Source organism: Plectropomus leopardus, chromosome 14 (genome assembly GCF_008729295.1).
Source record: "Plectropomus leopardus isolate mb chromosome 14, YSFRI_Pleo_2.0, whole genome shotgun sequence".
Taxonomy (NCBI): Eukaryota; Metazoa; Chordata; class Actinopteri; order Perciformes; family Serranidae; genus Plectropomus; species Plectropomus leopardus.
The window spans coordinates 29447921-29467740 of NC_056476.1; the positions used below are offsets into that span (position 1 = coordinate 29447921).

Here is a 19820-nt window from a genome sequence, read left to right on the forward strand (position 1 = left end):
CTTTCAGGAAATCTGTCTGAGCAGCTCTTGGTCACTTCTCGCTCTCTCTCTCATGTGTGGATTTTCTATTTGCCCACTCTCTGACTGAACAAACTTCCTGTGGATTAGGATTCTGTCGACTCTGTTTGAACATTTTCAAATCAACTTAAAGTGCTATTTCAGTTTCAGATTTGCTGCCAGATTTTTTTTTCATCAAGTCAAACCCATCTTTGGAGTTCAAGTTTCATTCATCATTTTCTGATTTTTTATTCCTTGTTTTATATTCTATTTTATTTATTCATTTGGATTATATAAACTATTAAACTATACTATCTATCTATCTATCTATCTATCTATATCTATAGATATAGATATAGATATAGATATATAATGTTCAACCACCTGCTGCTAAACACACCGCTGGAGCTCAACATGACGTCTCACTGCATCACATAGAAGAAGATCACAAAGGTAAGAAACGACATGCACACTTTCTCTCCCAGCTCTATAAGCTTTATCAGTCTAACAGCCCCCCTCTGCAAATACCACAATAAGATAGCCTGTTGTTTTTTTTTAACATTTTTGTGTCATTATTAACACTGCTAACTTACTGTATGAATCAGGAACCAATGATAAAGTCACAGGTTCCCACAGGAGACTAAACAAGACTGAATGACAGACTAAACTGACTTAAAGACTAAATTATATTCTAAGAAAATACTGTGTACTTACAATTTAGAGTACTGGGAAACAAATCTGATGTTCATTCATTTAATCTGCTGAACTTGGAACATAATTATGGTATAACATATTTCACAAGGAGGCATATATGCATGAAACTAACGATAATCAGGGCTGATATTTGGCATTTTGCTGATTATCCATATCTGCATTTTATTTCATTGGTCACTGATAAAAATTAATTAATTAAAAAGCGCAAAGAGAGTGGCAGCATTTTTTTTGGAAGAACAATTCAGGGCATACAAATCACAGTATTTGGGAGTATTCTCTCATTTTTTTAGTCATGTTTTTTCCCCGTAATCTCCCATCCCCTGTAACAGGAATACTGACAACAACAGAGATCACACCACTTGCAACAATACTGCTAAAACTCTTGAGCTGAAATAACATCAATACCCTACACATGCAAGAAAATAAAGAATAAATATTTCTATGAAAATTACAAAAAACATAGCAAACAAATGGGAAAAATGCAAAAAAAAAACAGACAAAAGTAATTCATTTTTTATTTTAACTTTCACTTTGACTTTATAAAAAAGTTGCTGGGAGTTTTATGGTGTATATGATGTTGAAAGTTTCAGTTTTGATTAAACAGACTGAAGGCATTTGAATAAAGTTTTGTGTTGGAGGTTGCTTTATTCCAAATTCTAAACACTGACAGAAAGATTTTCATTTTTATCATAAATGCAGTGATGAACCACAGCAAGTTTTGCTGATGAAAAGCTTTAAAGGCTGAAGCCTTAGTTAATTGTACCTGCCCTTTTTGCATTAATACTTTTAAACTGTTCTCTTTAGATTTCTATAATGGAAACTAACAAAACATACAAAACCAAATGTATGTGTAGCCCATAATAAAATTTCATAAACACACACTAGCATTCATAAGTTAATAAACTTACTTTTATTTATGCATTAATTGTTAAGTTTTAAAGTTCACTAAATGTCTCCAGCAGCTGCTCAAATTCTATACCAGAGCACAATAAATTTCTATTGCTTGCAAATACTTTATCATTTTGGACACTTTGCAAATATCATTAATTTACAATGCAAACAACTTTGTACCCAGCAAAGAACCCTGTGGAACTCCAAACATCTTCTCATTCCAAGTCGTCACATATCGCAGATTTGCTGTCTAAATGTTATGAGTTAGGTATCCTTCTGCATCTGCTCCTCGTGGTCTGGGATGTCGTTACCATGATGTTAACAGAAGCATATGGTGAAATGGCACTGCAAGTGGTTATGTTTTCGTAACAAAAGCAAATGGCAACCGGCGCTAGTTTTCAACAAATGCACATGATGGCACGGACACTCAAGATTTGAGGAAGGAGGCAAATGGTGAGGTATAGAAAAAAACATCACATTCAGACGGGAAGCAAAGACTGGACTCCTGTATGAAAGTCCAGGGTTTCCTGTGTGTGTGTGTGTGTGTGTATGTATTAGACTATGAAAACATCTAAACTCATGTTTGTTTTTGTTTCTTACCTTTCATTTGTTCTTGCTTATATTCATTTTCTTTTTTCAGTTTAAGTTAAATTACTTTTAACATTTTACTGTTTTCTTGCTAATTTTTGGGCGATTCATGGTGTGGTCTATTTGACCTTTTCCTGATTTTTTATTTTTTTATTTTTTATATTAAGTCAGTTTGTTCTGGTTTCTTTTTTTGTGACAATTTTGCACAATTTCATTTTTCAGCTGTATGCATTTTTGGAGTTTAATTTAGAAAACAAACCGATTCATATCATTTTGGCTATTTGGAATGCAAAACGTTAAAGCTCAATATCTTAAAAACTGCTCTGAACACAGATAGAACCTCATAATTCTAAGGTGGTGAAGTGCTACCTTTTGTTTTTTACATCGAATTTATCCATCCATTCAGCATTCTATATTGTGTCGTGCAGCTTGCTACACAATCACCTTTTCAGTGCCTACACACTGATCAACTGATTAAAAAAAATAATTATATAAAAACAAATAAAGTCTAACTGTGTGTAACTGCATGGTTGTGGGATGGCACCCCCTCCTGGGGTCATAAAAACCTTGAGAAATCCCCAAAACAACACAGAGGATGTGTCCTGGTTCCTCAGTGATAGCCACTGTACAGCCCAGTGTTATCATCATTATTTTGAGAACACATATATCATAACAACAAATGCATGCTTTGTTGCAGAGAGAACTGACTGAACTGCAAACTGAACTGAGCGAAACTAAAAGGTCTGTGTCTTATCTTGGATGTTTGTTTTATTGGATTTTGGAACCTGCCAGATTTTGGATCTGGGGGCAAATATTTGGAGTTGACATAAAATGTGCAGGCGTGCTGTGGCAGATTCACTTTTTAGTGTTGCTGTTTGGTCCAACTTTGATTCTCCAGCTATTCAGTCAGTCTGTGACATGTCTGAGCTTCACTGTGCACAATGATGTGCAGTTTGTCTTCACATTTGCAGTGAAATTCAATGAAGGTACCAAAATGTAGTCTAACAAGCCACCTCTTTCATCCGTGATGATGCCACATCCAAATCCAAATCATCTGTGTCAATGCACAGTGGTGCATTGTGGGATATTTTGGAAGTCAAATAAGAGTAAAAGTTCATTTTCTCCACAGACAACATTAGCCAAGTGATAGCTTTTCTACAGCTTGGATCAACATAAAAACTGTCCTGGTTGAATCATCAGCACAAAAGAACAACTGTAAAGGGCCAGAGGGGGAAAAATGAAATGAGGAAGTTCCTTTAATTATTATTTTGCATATCAAGAGTAAAGTTGAAATGTCAAGAATAAAGTCAAATTTTCAGTGTTAGTGCCTGGCAAAGAGAAAACATAAATACGAAGTGAGAAGACTTATTTATTTATCAATCTATTAATCGATAAATTCATTTTGAGAATAAAGTCAAAATGTCAAGAATAAACCTAACAAAAAAAAATATATAAAATAAAAATTGCATGCCAAAGGCACTGACAGAGTGGATGTTTTTGACAAGTTTGGAATGAGAACAGCCTGGGTGGTCACAAAAAATATATATATGAAAAAACCTACAACACTGCTACATTATTCCAAAGAGTCTTGTATTTCCATACTCAGTATATTTAAGGGATAATTCTTAGAAAGAAATTGAATGGGGGAAATGCCTCCCAAACCACCAGCCTCTTCTACACACTGTAGTGTGTGTGTGATTTTAACTCAGTCTCATAAATGCTGAATAGCTCACAGGAGCACCAGATATGGATTAATCCACTGCTGAAAATAGTTGCCAAGGCATACTTTATTTCTTCCTGTTTGAGTGACATTTGCCAAACTACTACAGCTGTTTTGACTGAGCCTTTTTTGAACAATAAAACATAATATTTTTCATTGTTTTTAAAGATTTGGGTCTGAGACTGACCAGCACATGTTGGTTTTGGTCTTTTTATGGGATTCTTATAGTGAGAAACTAAAGAATTACAGAGTGCGGACTACAGAACTGTTCTGAGACAGAAACGTCTCATTAGGAGACAGATACAGAATGACGCCATTTGATCAGCAGTCTCATCAACAACACACAATACTGCTGGAAAAGAACACTCTCTAGCAAACATTTACAGTCCGAATTGTCCTTGAGTGAGATGGTGAATCCCCACCAGCTGCGGGTCCGCCTGCTGTTGTGTCGCTGACACTGACCTTTGACTTCCTATGTGGCAGCAGGGCTGGAGAAAACACGCTCTCCCTGCAGGGATCGATACAAAGTATTGATTAAACCCTGTAAACTCTGAGCCGACTGGTTCATCTGAGCATCAGCATGAATTATAACCCTGTCATCATCAGTCTATACACACCGTAACAGTACGATCATTATTGGAGCCTGCAGCTCACTTTAACACATTCACATGATGGAGGCAAGGTCACTGACTGTGGACACTGTCAGATACCAACAACACATGCATCCACATCAGCTAGAAGAGCTTCAGGGCTGTTATATCTCAGTGTACTCACTGTTTTTCAGTCAGTATGTTTACATGATGTTAGAAAAAGTCAAATTATTGAACTTTTAAAATACATGTAAACATGTTAGATCGACTGAAATGGTGAAATTCTTAAAGTCACACTAACACACTAGCCCATTCTCATTCTGAACTCTTCAAGTACGTCCACTGTCAGTGCTTTTGGCGTACAAAGGTGACACCAAGAGCCACCTTTTACGTCCACCTGGAACCTGTCTGGACGATATCAAATTAAAACGCAACCGCACAGATTCAATGACATTTTCATTAAAAATTGGTGGAAAGCCGGACAGCACTAGGCATGTCCACATGCAATGCGCATGCTCAGCGTCACTTGAGAACGAAGCCAGACGGAACTGGTCATGTTTTTGTTGCCTAATACTAACCATTGTGACAGTCAGCGTTGATGTGCTGTGTCATCCCACCATGTGAATTTGTTGACTGTAACACTGTAAAGGCATCCCAGAGCGTGAACAGCTGACACAGAAGGATACCTAAAATGTCATAAGCAGACGCAGAAGGTCACTGATAAAGCGACACTATGTGACGAGTTGGGATGTGAAGGTGTTGACCATACCTAGATAATGCAGTTGAAGATAGATTGACTCTTTCATGTATATTCCTCAGCTGGACCCGAACTGATTTAAGTGTTCTGCTCCATGCACCAGAGTTTGGCATGTAAGGTAAACAGCATAAATTCATAGAAGAAAGCAGGGAAAAACTAAAGAATAAGAAGGGAAACAAAACCAGACAGAGGTATCAAGTAAAGTGTAGAGTACATACAAAATGTGCAGTGCCAAAAAGTTATCCAAGTTTCCACTGACGACATGCAACCTGTTTGCTGCTTGCTAACTTGTCTGGTATGTGAAGTAATAGGTCAACCAGAGGACCATCCAAAAGCAAAGGGGGCATATTTAAACCTACCGTGGACATACTTCTTTCAATTAATGGATTCTAGCTTGTATACTGGGACAAGGCCAGTTGTCCAAGTAAATGGCCTAATGAATCTATAATTGTAGCTCTACTTAACTTTGCATGTAAAATACTGATTGAGTCAATCTGTCCAACAATTTGATGACAAAAAAATTCTGTATTTTCCATCAAATGAGGATCAAATCAAATTATTGATATCATGATTATGATGATGAGTTAGGGAACCACTTCTAGACATTTCTGGTGTTTTTTGATGAGAATTTTATTCGACAGTAGAAAAAACTCGAGACTTTAAAGAGATAGTTCAGGATTTTTGAAATGGAGCTGTATGAGATTCTATAGTCAGTGTATTACATACAGGAGCTGGTGGTCGACATGCTCCTGGTTTGCAGGAACAGATGGGGCAGGGGTTGATAAATGTCTGTTAGCCACTTGAAAAAAGGCCTACCTAAAAAAAATCAATATCAGTCTAAGTGGACGCTGTATATAGCGTATTTTCACCGCTTAACCTCAACGTCACACAACCCTTTTCCTTGGCACTACTTTTCTCATCCACCACCGGTCAGCTGTTTGGCCCAGAAAGTACAGCAGGGCAATACTGAGTTGTGGGGTGCATGCCCCATCTGTTTCTGTAAACCAGGAGCATGCCACTGTCAGCTACTGTATGTAATACACTGACTACACATAAGTATCTCATACAGCCCCACTTCAAAAATTCCAAACTATCCCTTTAAGCATCATTTATCACTGGTCTTAACTGTCCTTAATCAGTACATGTTCTTCCTGCTGAGGGTCAGGGTGTGTCTCCTCCTGCATATCTATCAGGTCAGCATGCTTGACATAACACCGCTCCTTACCCTCCTGTAAGCCCTAACACTGCATCACAGCCAACTCTGACTCACTGACAGCAGAGATGATCATTAATCAGCATTTCCTGTATAAACCAGATTTTCATCACTATCAAGATGGACAGCTTTTCAAGCACCATATTTTACCGGTCTGGAAGTGAAATCTGACTGAGAATAACACCTGTTCCAGTGCACAACTGAAAAACTTGTATATTACATAAAAGTGCAGTTGCAGTTTTATACAGAAAGTTAACACTGTGAAATGGTCACAGTGAGACAAAAACTACCACTTCACACTTAAGCATCAAAGCTCTTTAATTAGGTTTAAATTTAAGGGTTCATGGTTTAGATTAAGATAAGTATATTCAGCATGTTATCATCCCATGTTGCCGCTTTGCAGTGGACTTCCATGTCTACATGTTACGCATGTTACACTCTAGGTATCCTTCTGCATCTGCTATTTATGTTCCAAGATGCTGCTACTGTGATACGCTACTGTAATTATGCCACACATGGCTACATTTAGGCAACAAAAGCATATGGCAGCCAACACCAGGACGTCAACAAACACACATGCTCATATGTATGGTTAGGGTTAGGCCGAAGAGGCACAAGGTAAGGTGTAAAAAAAATCACAGTCAGATGGAAATCAAACACTAGACATCTGCATGAAAGTACTGGGTTTGTTGGACCCACCTGCCCTGGCACCTTCATGTACCTTATATTAGATGGTCACCATCTGTGTTTCAACCTGACACAATCCTGCCATGTTTCATGTAGATGTGACAGGTGCAGACTGGCTGCTTGCTTGCGTATTATAACCCCGTGCCCGGCTCTGTCTGGCTACATTCTAAGCTGACGCATTCCAGTGCTGTGCTTTTGGCATTGTGATTTTATGCCAAAAGCACAGTCCAAGCAGCTGTATTTGATGAGTTCAGACTGAGAAAAGGCTGTTATGTTTGTTACTAAGGTAATGTGATATAACCTCATGATGTCGCTTCCTTTGATGTTGTCATAATTTCTGCCATAAATGTATAATAATAGCTGGATACCGGATGCCAAGATGGTGCTTACTCAATCCTTTGGAGTTGTTTGCCTGGTAATACTGTGTTTATTTCTGCAGTCTGCAGCCCACTGTGCAAACATGTTCCTCCCATTGATGTATTATGAGTTCCTCCCACTGGCCCCGCCCACCAGTTCGCACTTAGCTCATAGACTTCACATTTGATGACGTCATGGATTTTTAGATTGCTTTTCTTAGCTCAAGGAAGGTTTTACAAAAAGAAAAGGTGCCCTGTCAACACGTTTACAGATGTCTCTTTTGCACGGGTGGTCAATGGGGAAAATGTTTTTTGGGCTACAGTTTTTGCTGTTATAAGGTGGTGTCCACAGGGAAAACTTGGCTGCAAGATCAAACAGTTTTCCAGGGGGCCTGATTCCTTAAACCACTAGAGACCTCCGCCTAACCATAAACGCACATATGAGTCATTATTACTGCTCTTACAAACAACCTCCAGTAACTGGTTTTATTTTGACAGTCTTAGAGAAGAGACGCATAGAAAAACTAATATTTTGTGACTCTTTGTCCCACCAGCACTTGCTTTATGACTGTATGAAGACTTGAGTATGTTGCCGTTCTTAACAGCTCCACTGAAACTGGCTTTTGTGGCCCAACATACCAAAGTGCTGTTTCTATCATCAATCAAACCTTAAATAAATGATCGAGCACAAGACTGAGATGGAAGAGCACCAAGCCACACCTCATGAGTCAGCTGAGAACAACAGCTCTTCCAGTTGTGACTTGTTATCACACCCAAATGAATGTATGTGTGTCTGTGTGTAGTTGTGTTAGTTTGTGTGTGTTTGATCATGTTGGTGCTGATGTATAAGAGATAAGTGTTTGTGCAGCACGCACAGTGTAAGCTGTGCGAGCCTATATGTCTGCTCATTTTATGCACTGGTGTTTAAACTCTTGAACCTCAGCAAACTTGTGTGATTTCAAAAACATGGTAAAAAAAAACAACAAACAACTTGGTAAGAATGTTCCACAAATGAATACATTTAGAAAATGATTTTTTTTAAAGTTAAGGAAAAACTGTCAAGTGCAAACGCTAGGAAAAAAAATATATAATTATCATAATTACATATTTAAAATTAAGTTAAATTAGTGAACATTTTAAGCACTTTTTCCAAGTCATGTCAAGTCAAGTCAAGTCAGTTTTATTTATATAGCCCATTATCACAAAACATGGTTTGCCTCAGAGGGCTTTACAGTGTACGACATCCCTCTGCCCTTAGACCCTCACATCACCCAAGGAAAAACTCCCCAAAAAGAACCCCTGTAACGGGGGGAAAAAAAAGGAAAACTTCAGGAAGAGCGGTAGAGGATAGTGAGGGATCCCTCTTTCAGGACGGACAGACAAGCAATAGATGTCGTAAATAGCAAATGAAATACAATCATGGAAGGAAAGAGAGAGAGAGAGGGGGAGAGAGGGTGGGGAAGAGGGAGGGGGGGGGGCACAGCAATAATAGAAACAGATGCATGTCATATTACAATAATGGTAGGTGTGAAATTAGTAATTGCACTCTATGATGATGTTGAGGGTGATGATAACAGTCTCATGCATATGTTGAAAGGGAGGTGTCCAAATGCAAGACCACAGCATCGGCGCAACCAGGACCAGACCACATTCAGGGCGAGCGAGGGGCACAGTATCAGTACAGCCACAGCACGAGCACAACCAAAGGCAGGATCACAGCATCAGCACAGCTATCACCACGGTCAGGCACAGTCAAGGTTACGGCCCGGATCCAGGGAAACTAGGAAACAAGGGAGCAGGAATGCTCCCGAGAGGCAACAGGATTAGCGTAGTGCAGCTCATGTCTGTATTGTTGTTTTGTTTTGCCCATTTGTTTTTTTGTTTTGGTTTCTTTGTTTTATTTATTTATTTATTTATTCACAAATTTCCTGTAATTTCTCTTTTATTATTAATATATCTTATTATTAATTTCTTGTACATTTTTGGATAATTTCTTTTGTTGCTCATTGCCTTGTCCCTATCTTTTTGAAATAGATCAAGACAATTTGATCAGATTAAAAGGGTTCAGAGGTATGAGGCATTTACCAAGTGAGAGTGCAGGGCACCAGTGGTTAGGATTAGACAACAAGGGCACATGGTAAGGTGGAGAAGAAAAACATCACATTCAGACAGGAAGCGGACACTGGACTTCCACATGAAAGCCGGGGATTTGTTGGACCAAACCACCATCTCTTTTTTGGGACATTCATGCTCCTTATATTATGTCATTACTAGCAGCATTTCAACCTGATGCCATCCAGTTTTTCAGGTTCCATCTGGCTACACTCTCAACTGACACCGTCTGCCTATCATTCTGCTGTCTGGCACACATAATAAATAATACATAATGTAAATGTTTATGTCCAGCGGTGTATCATGCAGACGCTAAAGATGGGTTTTGGCAGTGGGATCCTACATGGAAAGCACTGCAAAAGCACTGGTATTCAGCAGTCCTGACCCTTACCATGTGCCTCCTTCCCCTAATCCTAACCATCCAAGCCAGCATGTGTGTTTGTTGACATCTCAGTGTTGGTTACCATGTGCTTTTGTTGCCTGAACATAACCAGATGCAGGCTAATCCGATGTAATTGTGTTGACATCACATTAGTGACATCCTGGAACGTCAATAACAGATGTAGAAGGATACCTAGAGCACAATATGTAGACATATAAGTTCACTGCAAAGCGGCAACACGTGACGCCTTGTGATGAGAACATGTTGTTGCAGTTTCCGTGTCAGTACTGCTTCTCCAAACTAGGGGCAACTCACATCTACTGTAGGTAATACGCTGACTGGCGGCTGTGGCTCAGAGGTAGAGCGGGTTGTCCTCCAATCGGAAGGTCAGCAGTCCGATCCATGACTTCTCCAGTCAATGTGTTAAAGTTTCCTAAGGCAAGATACTGAACCCCAAATTGCTCCTGTTGCTGCGTCACTGGAGCGTGTGTGCGAATGGTTGCTGAGTAGCAGGTGGCACCTTGTACGGTAGCCTCAGCCACCAGTGTGTGAATGTGACATGTGGTGTGAAAGCTCTTTGAGTGGTTGGAAGGCTAGAAAAATGCAATACAAATGCAGTCCATTTCCAGCTCCACCTGAAAAAATTGGACCATCTCTTTAATGTTTTTTTTTTTTTTTTAGAAGCTTATCCAGTCTCTCACAAACATTGCTTGACCTCAACTTGTTTTCTCCATCTAGGCACTGCTGCAGATGCATCATGATCAGTACTAGCAGGGAGTAAATGACAACACATCTGATGAATACATTTTGTCTTTCTCTTTAGTCAACCTTTCTGCTGAGGTCGTCCCGCTGTAACCATGGTGTCCCGGCTGAAGCAGCCCCAGGGGCGTGGCCTGTCCTCCCTATTTTCTTGCTGCTTCAAAGGAAGCGAGCAACCAGAGATCACCTACTGCCGCGATAACACCAGCACCATGGCTGTACTGGAGCCCACCCTGCCTATGCCCGCCCCCCAAGAGCTGGACTTGATGTTCACAGAGCTGGTGGTGAGTGGCACAACACCAAAGAGGCTTTTAGACATCCATATGTATCCAACAGCTGTCTTCTTATGTTCATCATTGTCCCTCTGTGTCTCTTTTGTCTTCTATTCCAGGATGAGCTTGACCTCACGGAGGAGCACAGGGCGGCCATGTTTTCTCTGCCAGCAGAGAAAAAATGGCAGATCTACTGCAGCAAGAAAATGGTAAGAAACTACATCAGCCAATTTGTCTTTATTTTTATGTATTATGGCTCTTGGACAGACTTTTATTGAGTAAGAGTTGCCATCACAAACCAAAATGAGTTCAGTACGCCTCAAATGAACTACGTCATGAAAATGACAAAAGCGTATATGTATTTTGGATATGGACACACTGGAAGGTGTGGTGAGTTTCTCTCATCTCAGAGGTGAGAGCATGATGATCAATCACACAACAGCTCACACTGTCAGTCTCACCTACAGATTAATGGTGTTGCACTCTGTTCACGAGTTTAAATGAAGAATGTAGGCTTGTTGGTTTTTGAATGTTACGAAAATTGTCGGCTGCAGCCCATTTCAGAAGTTTATTCAACACATATTTAATTTGAAGCATACTGAGGTCTTCACATCGCATGTGGAGCAAACAGAAGTGTCCTGGATAGCAAGCTAACACTGCTTTAGTTTGAGATATAAATGACCAAACATTATGTCTACAAAATGTATACATTCTGTCATTATTCATTTCATCATACAGTGACTTACTAACTCTTTAAAACTTGAGTGAATTTGCAGGATTTAAAAAAAACTAACAAAAAAAAACAAAGAAAAAAAGAAGAAAATGGGCAGCTACATGTTAGCATTACTAACGTCACGTATTATGAATGAAATTATGAGATTTTAATGTCCCTCTAAGTTTAACATATCTGGCGTTTGATTTTCAAATGAGTAAAAACCCACATTAAGTTAAATCAACGCTCCGATCTCCGCTCTGTGCCGCCATTATTTTTGAAGATCGCGGGCGCGCAAGGAATCTTGGGAAATGGAAGGCCGCGAAGGATAGTAGCGATGTGTCCTCCAAACAGAGGGAAAAGGGGCGCATTTGTGGGCTGCGAAAGGAGGAGCCTTCGACTTGTGACCAAATGGGACAGCCTTCGCGCAGCGCTGTGACGTAATTGGCCTTCGAATGCAGCCTCCGAAGGATGCAGACCCTGAATTGGGACACAGCTACTGTCAGTCTCACCTACAGATTAATGGTGTTGCACTCTGTTCACGAGTTTAAATGAAGAATGTCGGCTTGTTGGTTTTTGAATGTTACGAAAATTGTCGGCTGCAGCCCATTTCAGAAGTTTATTCAACACATATTTAATTTGAAGCATACTGAGGTCTTCACATCGCATGTGGAGCAAACAGAAGTGTCCTGGATAGCAAGCTAACACTGCTTTAGTTTGAGATATAAATGACCAAACATTATGTCTACAAAATGTATACATTCTGTCATTATTCATTTCATCATACAGTGACTTACTAACTCTTTAAAACTCGAGTGAATTTGCAGGATTTAAAAAAAACTAACAAAAAAAAACAAAGAAAAAAAAAGAAAATGGGCAGTTTAAGAAAAATGACCCCAAAATTACCAAGACATTTGTAAAAAAAAAAAAACCAAAAAAAAAAACATTACAATAAAATTACCTGAAAATTGACCAAAAAAAGGAAAGAAACAAAACATAGAAATGATGAGAGCAAAAAAAGTTCTTTAAAATTCTAATAATTTAAATAATAATAATAACTATTAATAACTTTTTTTCTGGACATTTTCCCCTCGCCTTTAAAATATTACTTTATATATTATTTCATGTCTTAGAATGTTATATTATCATAAATGATATTTTAATATATTTTTATATTAAAACTTGGTCACTCTGCATGGGCAGCAGTTAACATTAACACCATATACAGTATATGACCATTTAAGGAAATCATGTCACAAGCTCATGTTAACTAACTAGGTTTTTGCTAACAGGGATAATTTATTTATGTTTATATATAAACATCAGATCTTGTAACATACAAATTTATGGCAGAAAATAAGGAAAAGCATAAGATAAAGTTCTTCTAATAGGCAGTCGATGCTGGTATCAGCACAACTTTTGAGCTTCTCTCGCAGCCTTTTTAAATAAAAGGGCTAATAACTATTAGGCAAGTTACATCGCATGTTTGTTATATGTGAGTATATCCTTGACCCTGACCTGTATGTGTGTGTGTGTGTGTGTGTGTGTGTGTGTGTGTATTGCAGGAGGCAGAGGAGAATAACGGAGCAACCAGATGGCCAGAGTATTATATTGACCAGCTCCGGGTCATGGCTGCTGTGAGTTACACTCTGTCGTCTTCCAGCTGTTCACTTTAATCACAGACAGATTTTGCTTTATTACAAATTTTCTTTTTTCATTGTGAAAATATTGAGGATTTTTTTTGAAGCAACAATAAAAAAAATGTGGGTTGTAAGTTTGATTTTTGCTTCATTATAAATCAACACGAAGCTGTACAAGTCAAAGGGACCGAGCCAAACTGTCTACATTGTTGAATCTAAACAATAAACATTTTTTTTTTAAATGTGAAAAATATCAACCCATTATTTTGCATGACCCTTCCCAGAGGAAGACTCTGCTATCACTGGAGGATGATGAAGAGCAGGGAAGACATTATATCGTAGATGATCTAAAGACAGCACTGAGGACACAGCCGATGAGGTATGACTCCAGGTCTAACACGTTATTCTGGAAATGTACTGTACATTTTGAAAAGCTTTATTTCATTCCTTCTGTACTGCAGTGTGTTAAAGACCAACTTAAACACGCCATTCTGATCTATCTCCTCCAGCTTTGTGACACGATTCATTGAGTTGGACGGCTTGTCTTGCATCCTGAATTTCCTCAAGTCCATGGACTATGAAACCACCAACTCTCAGGTCCACACCTCTCTGATCGGCTGCATCAAGGCTCTGATGAACAACTCTCAAGGCAGAGCCCATGTCCTGGGTCACTGTGAGAGCATAAATATCATCGCTCAGAGTCTCACCACTGAAAGCATCAAAACAAAGGTAACCACAGTGAATTCAATACCCCATAATGACTAAGCAAAACCAGGATTTTAGAAAACTTGAAATGCAAATGTATTACAAAGAAAAAACGAAAGTATTCAGACCCTTTGCTGTGGCGCTCAAGTACCTTCCATTTCTCTTGATCATCTCTGAAATGTTTCTACACATTGATTGGAGTCGACCTGTGAAACATTAAACTGATTGGATATGATTTGGAAAGACACTCACCTGTCTATTCAACACGTTCTCACTCTGAACTTGTCACGAGGCAACACTGTCACTTGATCTTCCACATCTAAATATGACGTTTTAGGTATCATTTTGCCTCAGCTGTTTACGCTCTGGGATACTGTTACTGTGATGTCAACAATTGCCCATGATGGGATGTCGCAGCACTTTATCGTGGAGCAGCATGGTCCTTATGTTTACACAATAGTACGGACAATTACGATGGGGAGATCGGGATTAGGCAACAAAGTCACAGATACTTAGGTTTAGGGGAAGCAAATTCTGAAAAATTCTGTTTTTTGTTGGACCTTTCAACCTCCCTATCCACCCAATAAGCAAACTCATGCTCTTTATATTACATTGTTACCAGCAGCGTTTTTACCTGACACTGTCCTTCAGTATTTTATGTGCACTCAACCGGTTCCGTCTCGCCGCGTTCTCAGGTGACGCCACCCACGCGCACCTGGTGTCTTCTGGCTGTTCGCCAATGTACAATAACGACGCCACCGGTTCTGTCCAGGTGCGTTCTCATCTGATGCCATCCAGCTGTGTTTTGGTTGGATGCAGAAGGCGGCTTTTTAGCATCAAACTCCCACGCTGAAAGTACTGACAGACGAGTTCGGAACAGGCTAGTCTAGCTCAGGTCTCATAGCTGTGAGCACCTGAGCCTCAAAGAGACTCAAAAATACCACACATAGTCCTTTGCACCAACTAAGATAAGTTCCTTATTGGATTACGCACCTAATTTTGAACTGTTAAGAACATTTTGACCAAAACCAACTTGGATCAGAACCTGAAAAGTTGGTTCTCAGCTGGAATGAAAATATTGTAGGTTTTTGTTGACCTGAAATGAAGGAAAACCTGATGATATCAGCTGGCTTGTTGCATTCCACAGATTAGAAAGATAAAAAAAGAGTGTGCAATGGTCTTAATAATAGTTGGTCCATGCTTTTTTGGGGGGTGAAAACAAATATCTGACAGTCGGTAGGTAATCAGTGTATTCCAAGATTTTGCTGCTTACTTCTTTTGTTCATTATGCAGCACCCTCCATTGACAATGCCTACAATACAATACTTCAATTCAGAATTGAGGGAAAAGTAAGCTGGTTCACTAAATAGCACCAACGTTCCAATAACCTTAAACAGAACCAGAGCTGACTTAATTTTAAACAGTAATTGCAGCTTGACTGGTCCTTTCAGGCATACAAGCACAAGACAGTAATTCTAGCTTGAACATTAACTTTCAGTAAATAATCTGATTTTTCCTCTTTCTCATGTGGATTTTTTCTTTTATTTTTACTTCTCCTCAGGTTGCAGTGTTAGAGATCCTTGGTGCAGTATGTTTGGTGCCTGGAGGCCATAAGAAAGTTCTAGAAGCCATGCTGCACTACCAGAAGTACGCCGCTGAGAGAACACGCTTTCAGGTCTGCTTCTGCTGTCTGTGTGCACCTCATATATTCTTCTGCAAGGGACCATGGAGGGATGAATGAAATAGACTCTGATTTCCTGACACTATTACCCAAAGATTAACCCTTTGAGACCTGCAATTTGGCTTGGGTTTGAAAAAAAAGGGAAAAAGGCAATGAGCAACGAAAGAAGACTTGATCCAAAAAAATTGCAAAATGAGTAAAATGTGCAAGAAAATAACCTGCAAATGAGTAAAAACAAAAAAAAGAAAAAAGGGAAAAAACAAAAAACCAAAAAAAAAAAAAAAAAAAAAAATGAGGCAAACAATACTTAGAAAAGGGGCTTAAAAATTATAATTCAATAACAAAATTAAAAAGAAATTGGATGAATATCAAAATATTTTCTCTTTTTTTTCCTTTTCCCTACCTTTTTTTTTGTTAAATAATTTTCTAAATCCTCTAATTTCTTGCAATATGTATGATATTCCATACCAAAGTTGCTGATTACCTTTTCCCCATGTTTTGAATGAAATTGCACCAATTAACTCAGATGTCAAAGGTTTAGATACTGAAAGTGAAAGTCATCTGATTTTAAATGAAAGTTTACAGTGATTTCTAATTTTGATGTCTATAAACTGCTTTATGTGCAGACCCTGGTAACAGACTTGGACAGATCAACAGGCCGCTACAGGGACGAAGTCAATCTGAAGACTGCCATCATGTCCTTCATCAACGCTGTGCTCAGCCAGGGAGCAGGAGAGGTGATCAGCCAGCTCTGTGTCTTTCCTCTGCTGGAAACAGCGTTAGTTTATCAGGATGTGTTGTCAGTTTGTCATGTAGCATGATACCATAAGATTTATTTTTTGGTGTGCCCTCTTTTCCTCTAGATAGATATATTTAATTTGCCTTCAGGAGGAAATGTATGTCCCAGCAGTAGTCCTCATACAGCAGATTGTTGATATCTAATGAATAACAAAGAATAAACCAGCATGGTGATGTTGCATATTTTTGTGTGTTTTCAGACCAGTCTGGAGTTCCGTATCCACCTGCGCTATGAGTTTCTTATGTTGGGCATTCAGCCTGTCATCGATAAACTACGATCCCATGAAAACGCCACCCTGAACAGGTACACCAGGTGCACCAAAGGGTGCTCACAATTCAAAACAGCACAGCTGTGTCATAAGGCGGGTTTCCATTAACCCTCAAATTGAAAAAATTGAAATTGGAAAATATGCCCAATAGAAACATGTCAATTTAAAAAAAAAAAAAAAATCGTAAAAAAGTTTTTATGCTCACATAAAGTGGTATTTCAGGCAATTCTAAAAGAACAAATTTTGCAACACTGCAATGGAAACACTTTTTGGGCTTTTCTAGGTAATATGATGCTATGGCTATGTGCATTTCAGTAGGAACTGACTCCCTCATGATGCAGCAGGAGCTACAAGAGCTGTTATTGCATCACATAACTCTTCAAAAGTTGAGCGTATCACCTGAAAGTTTTAAATCCACAATTCCTCTTTGAAATCGTGGACTATCACCCTCATGGCCGCTCCCGCGTATAAGGGGCTTGCCTTTTCATTATTGCTTTCATACAATGCCTACATCACCTTAGCTTGGAAATAATGATGGTTAGTGTGGTGGCTACAATCGAAATAAAGCTGCTAATATGTTAAACACATGTCACCATGCTTCTTGGAATGTTATCACCAGAGGAGAAGTCACAGAACGTCACTCAGTGGAAACGCACTCATCTCGGAATTGTGTTTTATTGACATTTCAAAAATATCTCTTAAGTTTTGCACAAATCTGTAATGGAAACTTGCCCATAGAACTAACAAATATATAAACAGGTCAAAGGAATGTATTTCTTTGAGCACTTTGACATTGGTTTATGATGGCTCTCTGAGTTCAGTTGGTATGTGTGTGTTGTTCCCAGGCATCTGGACTTCTTTGAGATGTTGAGGAATGAAGACGAGCTTCTGATGTCCAAACACTTTGATGCTGTAAGTCATTTTAGACAAACTCTTTTAAAGGTTTATAAAAGACACTACTAAGTAGTCATCCAGGGTTCCTGTATCGTAAAGAAACTTGTACGTTACATTTCAATTTGATGTATATTAATCCTTAGGGCCCGCTTTAATATTAGACAGACTCATAAGAATATTGTACATTCATATTAATTTTAACCAACATCATACATATCCAATATTCATTATTTTTCCAAACTTTAACACTTTAAATGCCAGGTTTTTGTCATGATACCACTGTGTTTTTAGATGAAAAAAATACAAAAAAAAAGTATTTTCAATGTATTACCTATTATCACAGCCTGGGATATGTCAGCAACAAATTGACTTTTACACATTGTTATTTTTGCGCAGTTTCAGATACTCACACTCATACTGCCTTGCACACAAAATGCGCTTTCAAAATCAGGCTTTGAAGATTAAATATGATTTTTTTTTTTGTTTTTACTTACATTGGTTATTTTTTTAGGCAACACCTGTCCTAATCATAAATCTCAACTGTTTGGTAATTTCCATAATTTTAAGCCTTTAAATGCCAGGTTTTTGTCATGATGCCAGTATGTTTTTAGATGAAAAAAAAACACAAAAAATTATTATTTTCAATATTACGACGGAGGATTAGGGCCACATTAAGGGAAAAAAAATGTTAATTATTTACGAGATTAAAGTCATTAGTTACGAGAAAAAACTCATTATTAACGAGAAAAAAAGTCATTATTAATGAGAAAAAAGTCATTATTTACGAGATTAAACTCATTATTAACGAGAAAAAAGTCATTATTAATGAGAAAAGTCATTATTTACGAGATTAAACTCATAAGTAACGAGAAAAAAGTCATTATTAACGAGAAAAAACTCATTATTAACAAGAAAAAAAGTCATTATTAATGAGAAAAAAGTCATTATTTACGAGATTAAAGTCATTATTAACGAGAAAAAAGTCATTATTAACGAGCTCAAACTCATTATTAACGAGAAAAATGTCATTATTTATGAGAATAAAGTCATAATATTCAAACCTGCTGCTTTTGGAGATACTTGTTAACATGAGGGCTACAGAGGATTTGTTTCTTGAGACACAACGAAACCCCTCTGAATAGCCCGTAGATGCATCCAACGATAACCCTGCAGTTGACCAGTTCCAGCCATTTCCCCCTCCAGAAAAGCAGCAACATCCTCCAAGTCCAACTGGTTCTTTCGCCGGAAAAGATGCAATTTCTTGCATATTCTTTTTAAAGTCCTGATACTTATGATAATGTGATGCTGATGTGCCAAAAGATTAAGTATCTCCTTGTTTGTGAAACCTATCCTAAAATACAACTCAACCAAATCCTCCATAGCCCTCATGTTAACAAGTGTCTCCAAAAGCAGCAGGTTTGAATATTATGACTTTATTCTCATAAATAATGACTTTTTTCTCGTTACTAATGACTTTAATCTCGTAAATAATTTTTTTTTTCCCTTAATGTGGCCCTAATCCTCCGTCATACAATATACTACATACAAATTTGACTTTTTTATTATCACAACCTGGGATATGTCAATGATTTCCAGCAACATTGACTGTGACAGTGCACCCAGTGGAAATAGCATTTACTGTCTCCATATGCCAAATATGAAAAAAAGGTCATCAGGTGTAAAATAGTAAAAATGAAAACTTTCAAGACAAAAGCCCAGAATGACACACAGAGATAATACACAGTCTTGCCAATATTTGTGTCATATGCATGAACACAGCGAAATCATGAAAAAATGCACCAAATAGATCCTAAAGGTTAAAGTGTGAAGATGTGAATCAGCTGTTTATTGTCTTATAAACCTGATAAATACTGTTTTCCCTCAGACTCACATAGAAACTAAAAGTGCGAGCCAGATGTTTGAAGTGATCAGGAAGAACCTGAATCACACTGAAGCATACCCTCACCTCCTGTCTGCCCTGCAGCACTGCCTCATGATGCCATGTAAGAGCGGCTGTCCACCTACTGTTCACTGATAAAGTAATAACCAGCTGCATCTTTTCCCTCTTTTAACTCCTCTTTGC

General features: G+C 38.4%; 1 protein-coding gene across 1 annotated transcript in view; it reads left to right on the plus strand.

Annotated features, from left to right (window-relative positions):
• Nucleotides 1-298: 298 nt before the first annotated feature.
• daam1a (dishevelled associated activator of morphogenesis 1a) overlaps nucleotides 299-19820 on the plus strand; it is a 33684-nt gene continuing 14162 nt past the window's right edge. Inside the window, exons 1-11 of the mRNA XM_042500478.1 lie at nucleotides 299-450; nucleotides 10831-11050; nucleotides 11158-11247; nucleotides 13316-13387; nucleotides 13675-13769; nucleotides 13900-14119; nucleotides 15657-15770; nucleotides 16403-16513; nucleotides 16775-16878; nucleotides 17689-17755; nucleotides 19623-19740. Of these exons, the coding sequence (XP_042356412.1) occupies nucleotides 10865-11050; nucleotides 11158-11247; nucleotides 13316-13387; nucleotides 13675-13769; nucleotides 13900-14119; nucleotides 15657-15770; nucleotides 16403-16513; nucleotides 16775-16878; nucleotides 17689-17755; nucleotides 19623-19740 (1177 nt within the window). The 5' untranslated portion in view covers nucleotides 299-450; nucleotides 10831-10864. The remainder of the gene's footprint in view (nucleotides 451-10830; nucleotides 11051-11157; nucleotides 11248-13315; nucleotides 13388-13674; nucleotides 13770-13899; nucleotides 14120-15656; nucleotides 15771-16402; nucleotides 16514-16774; nucleotides 16879-17688; nucleotides 17756-19622; nucleotides 19741-19820) is intronic.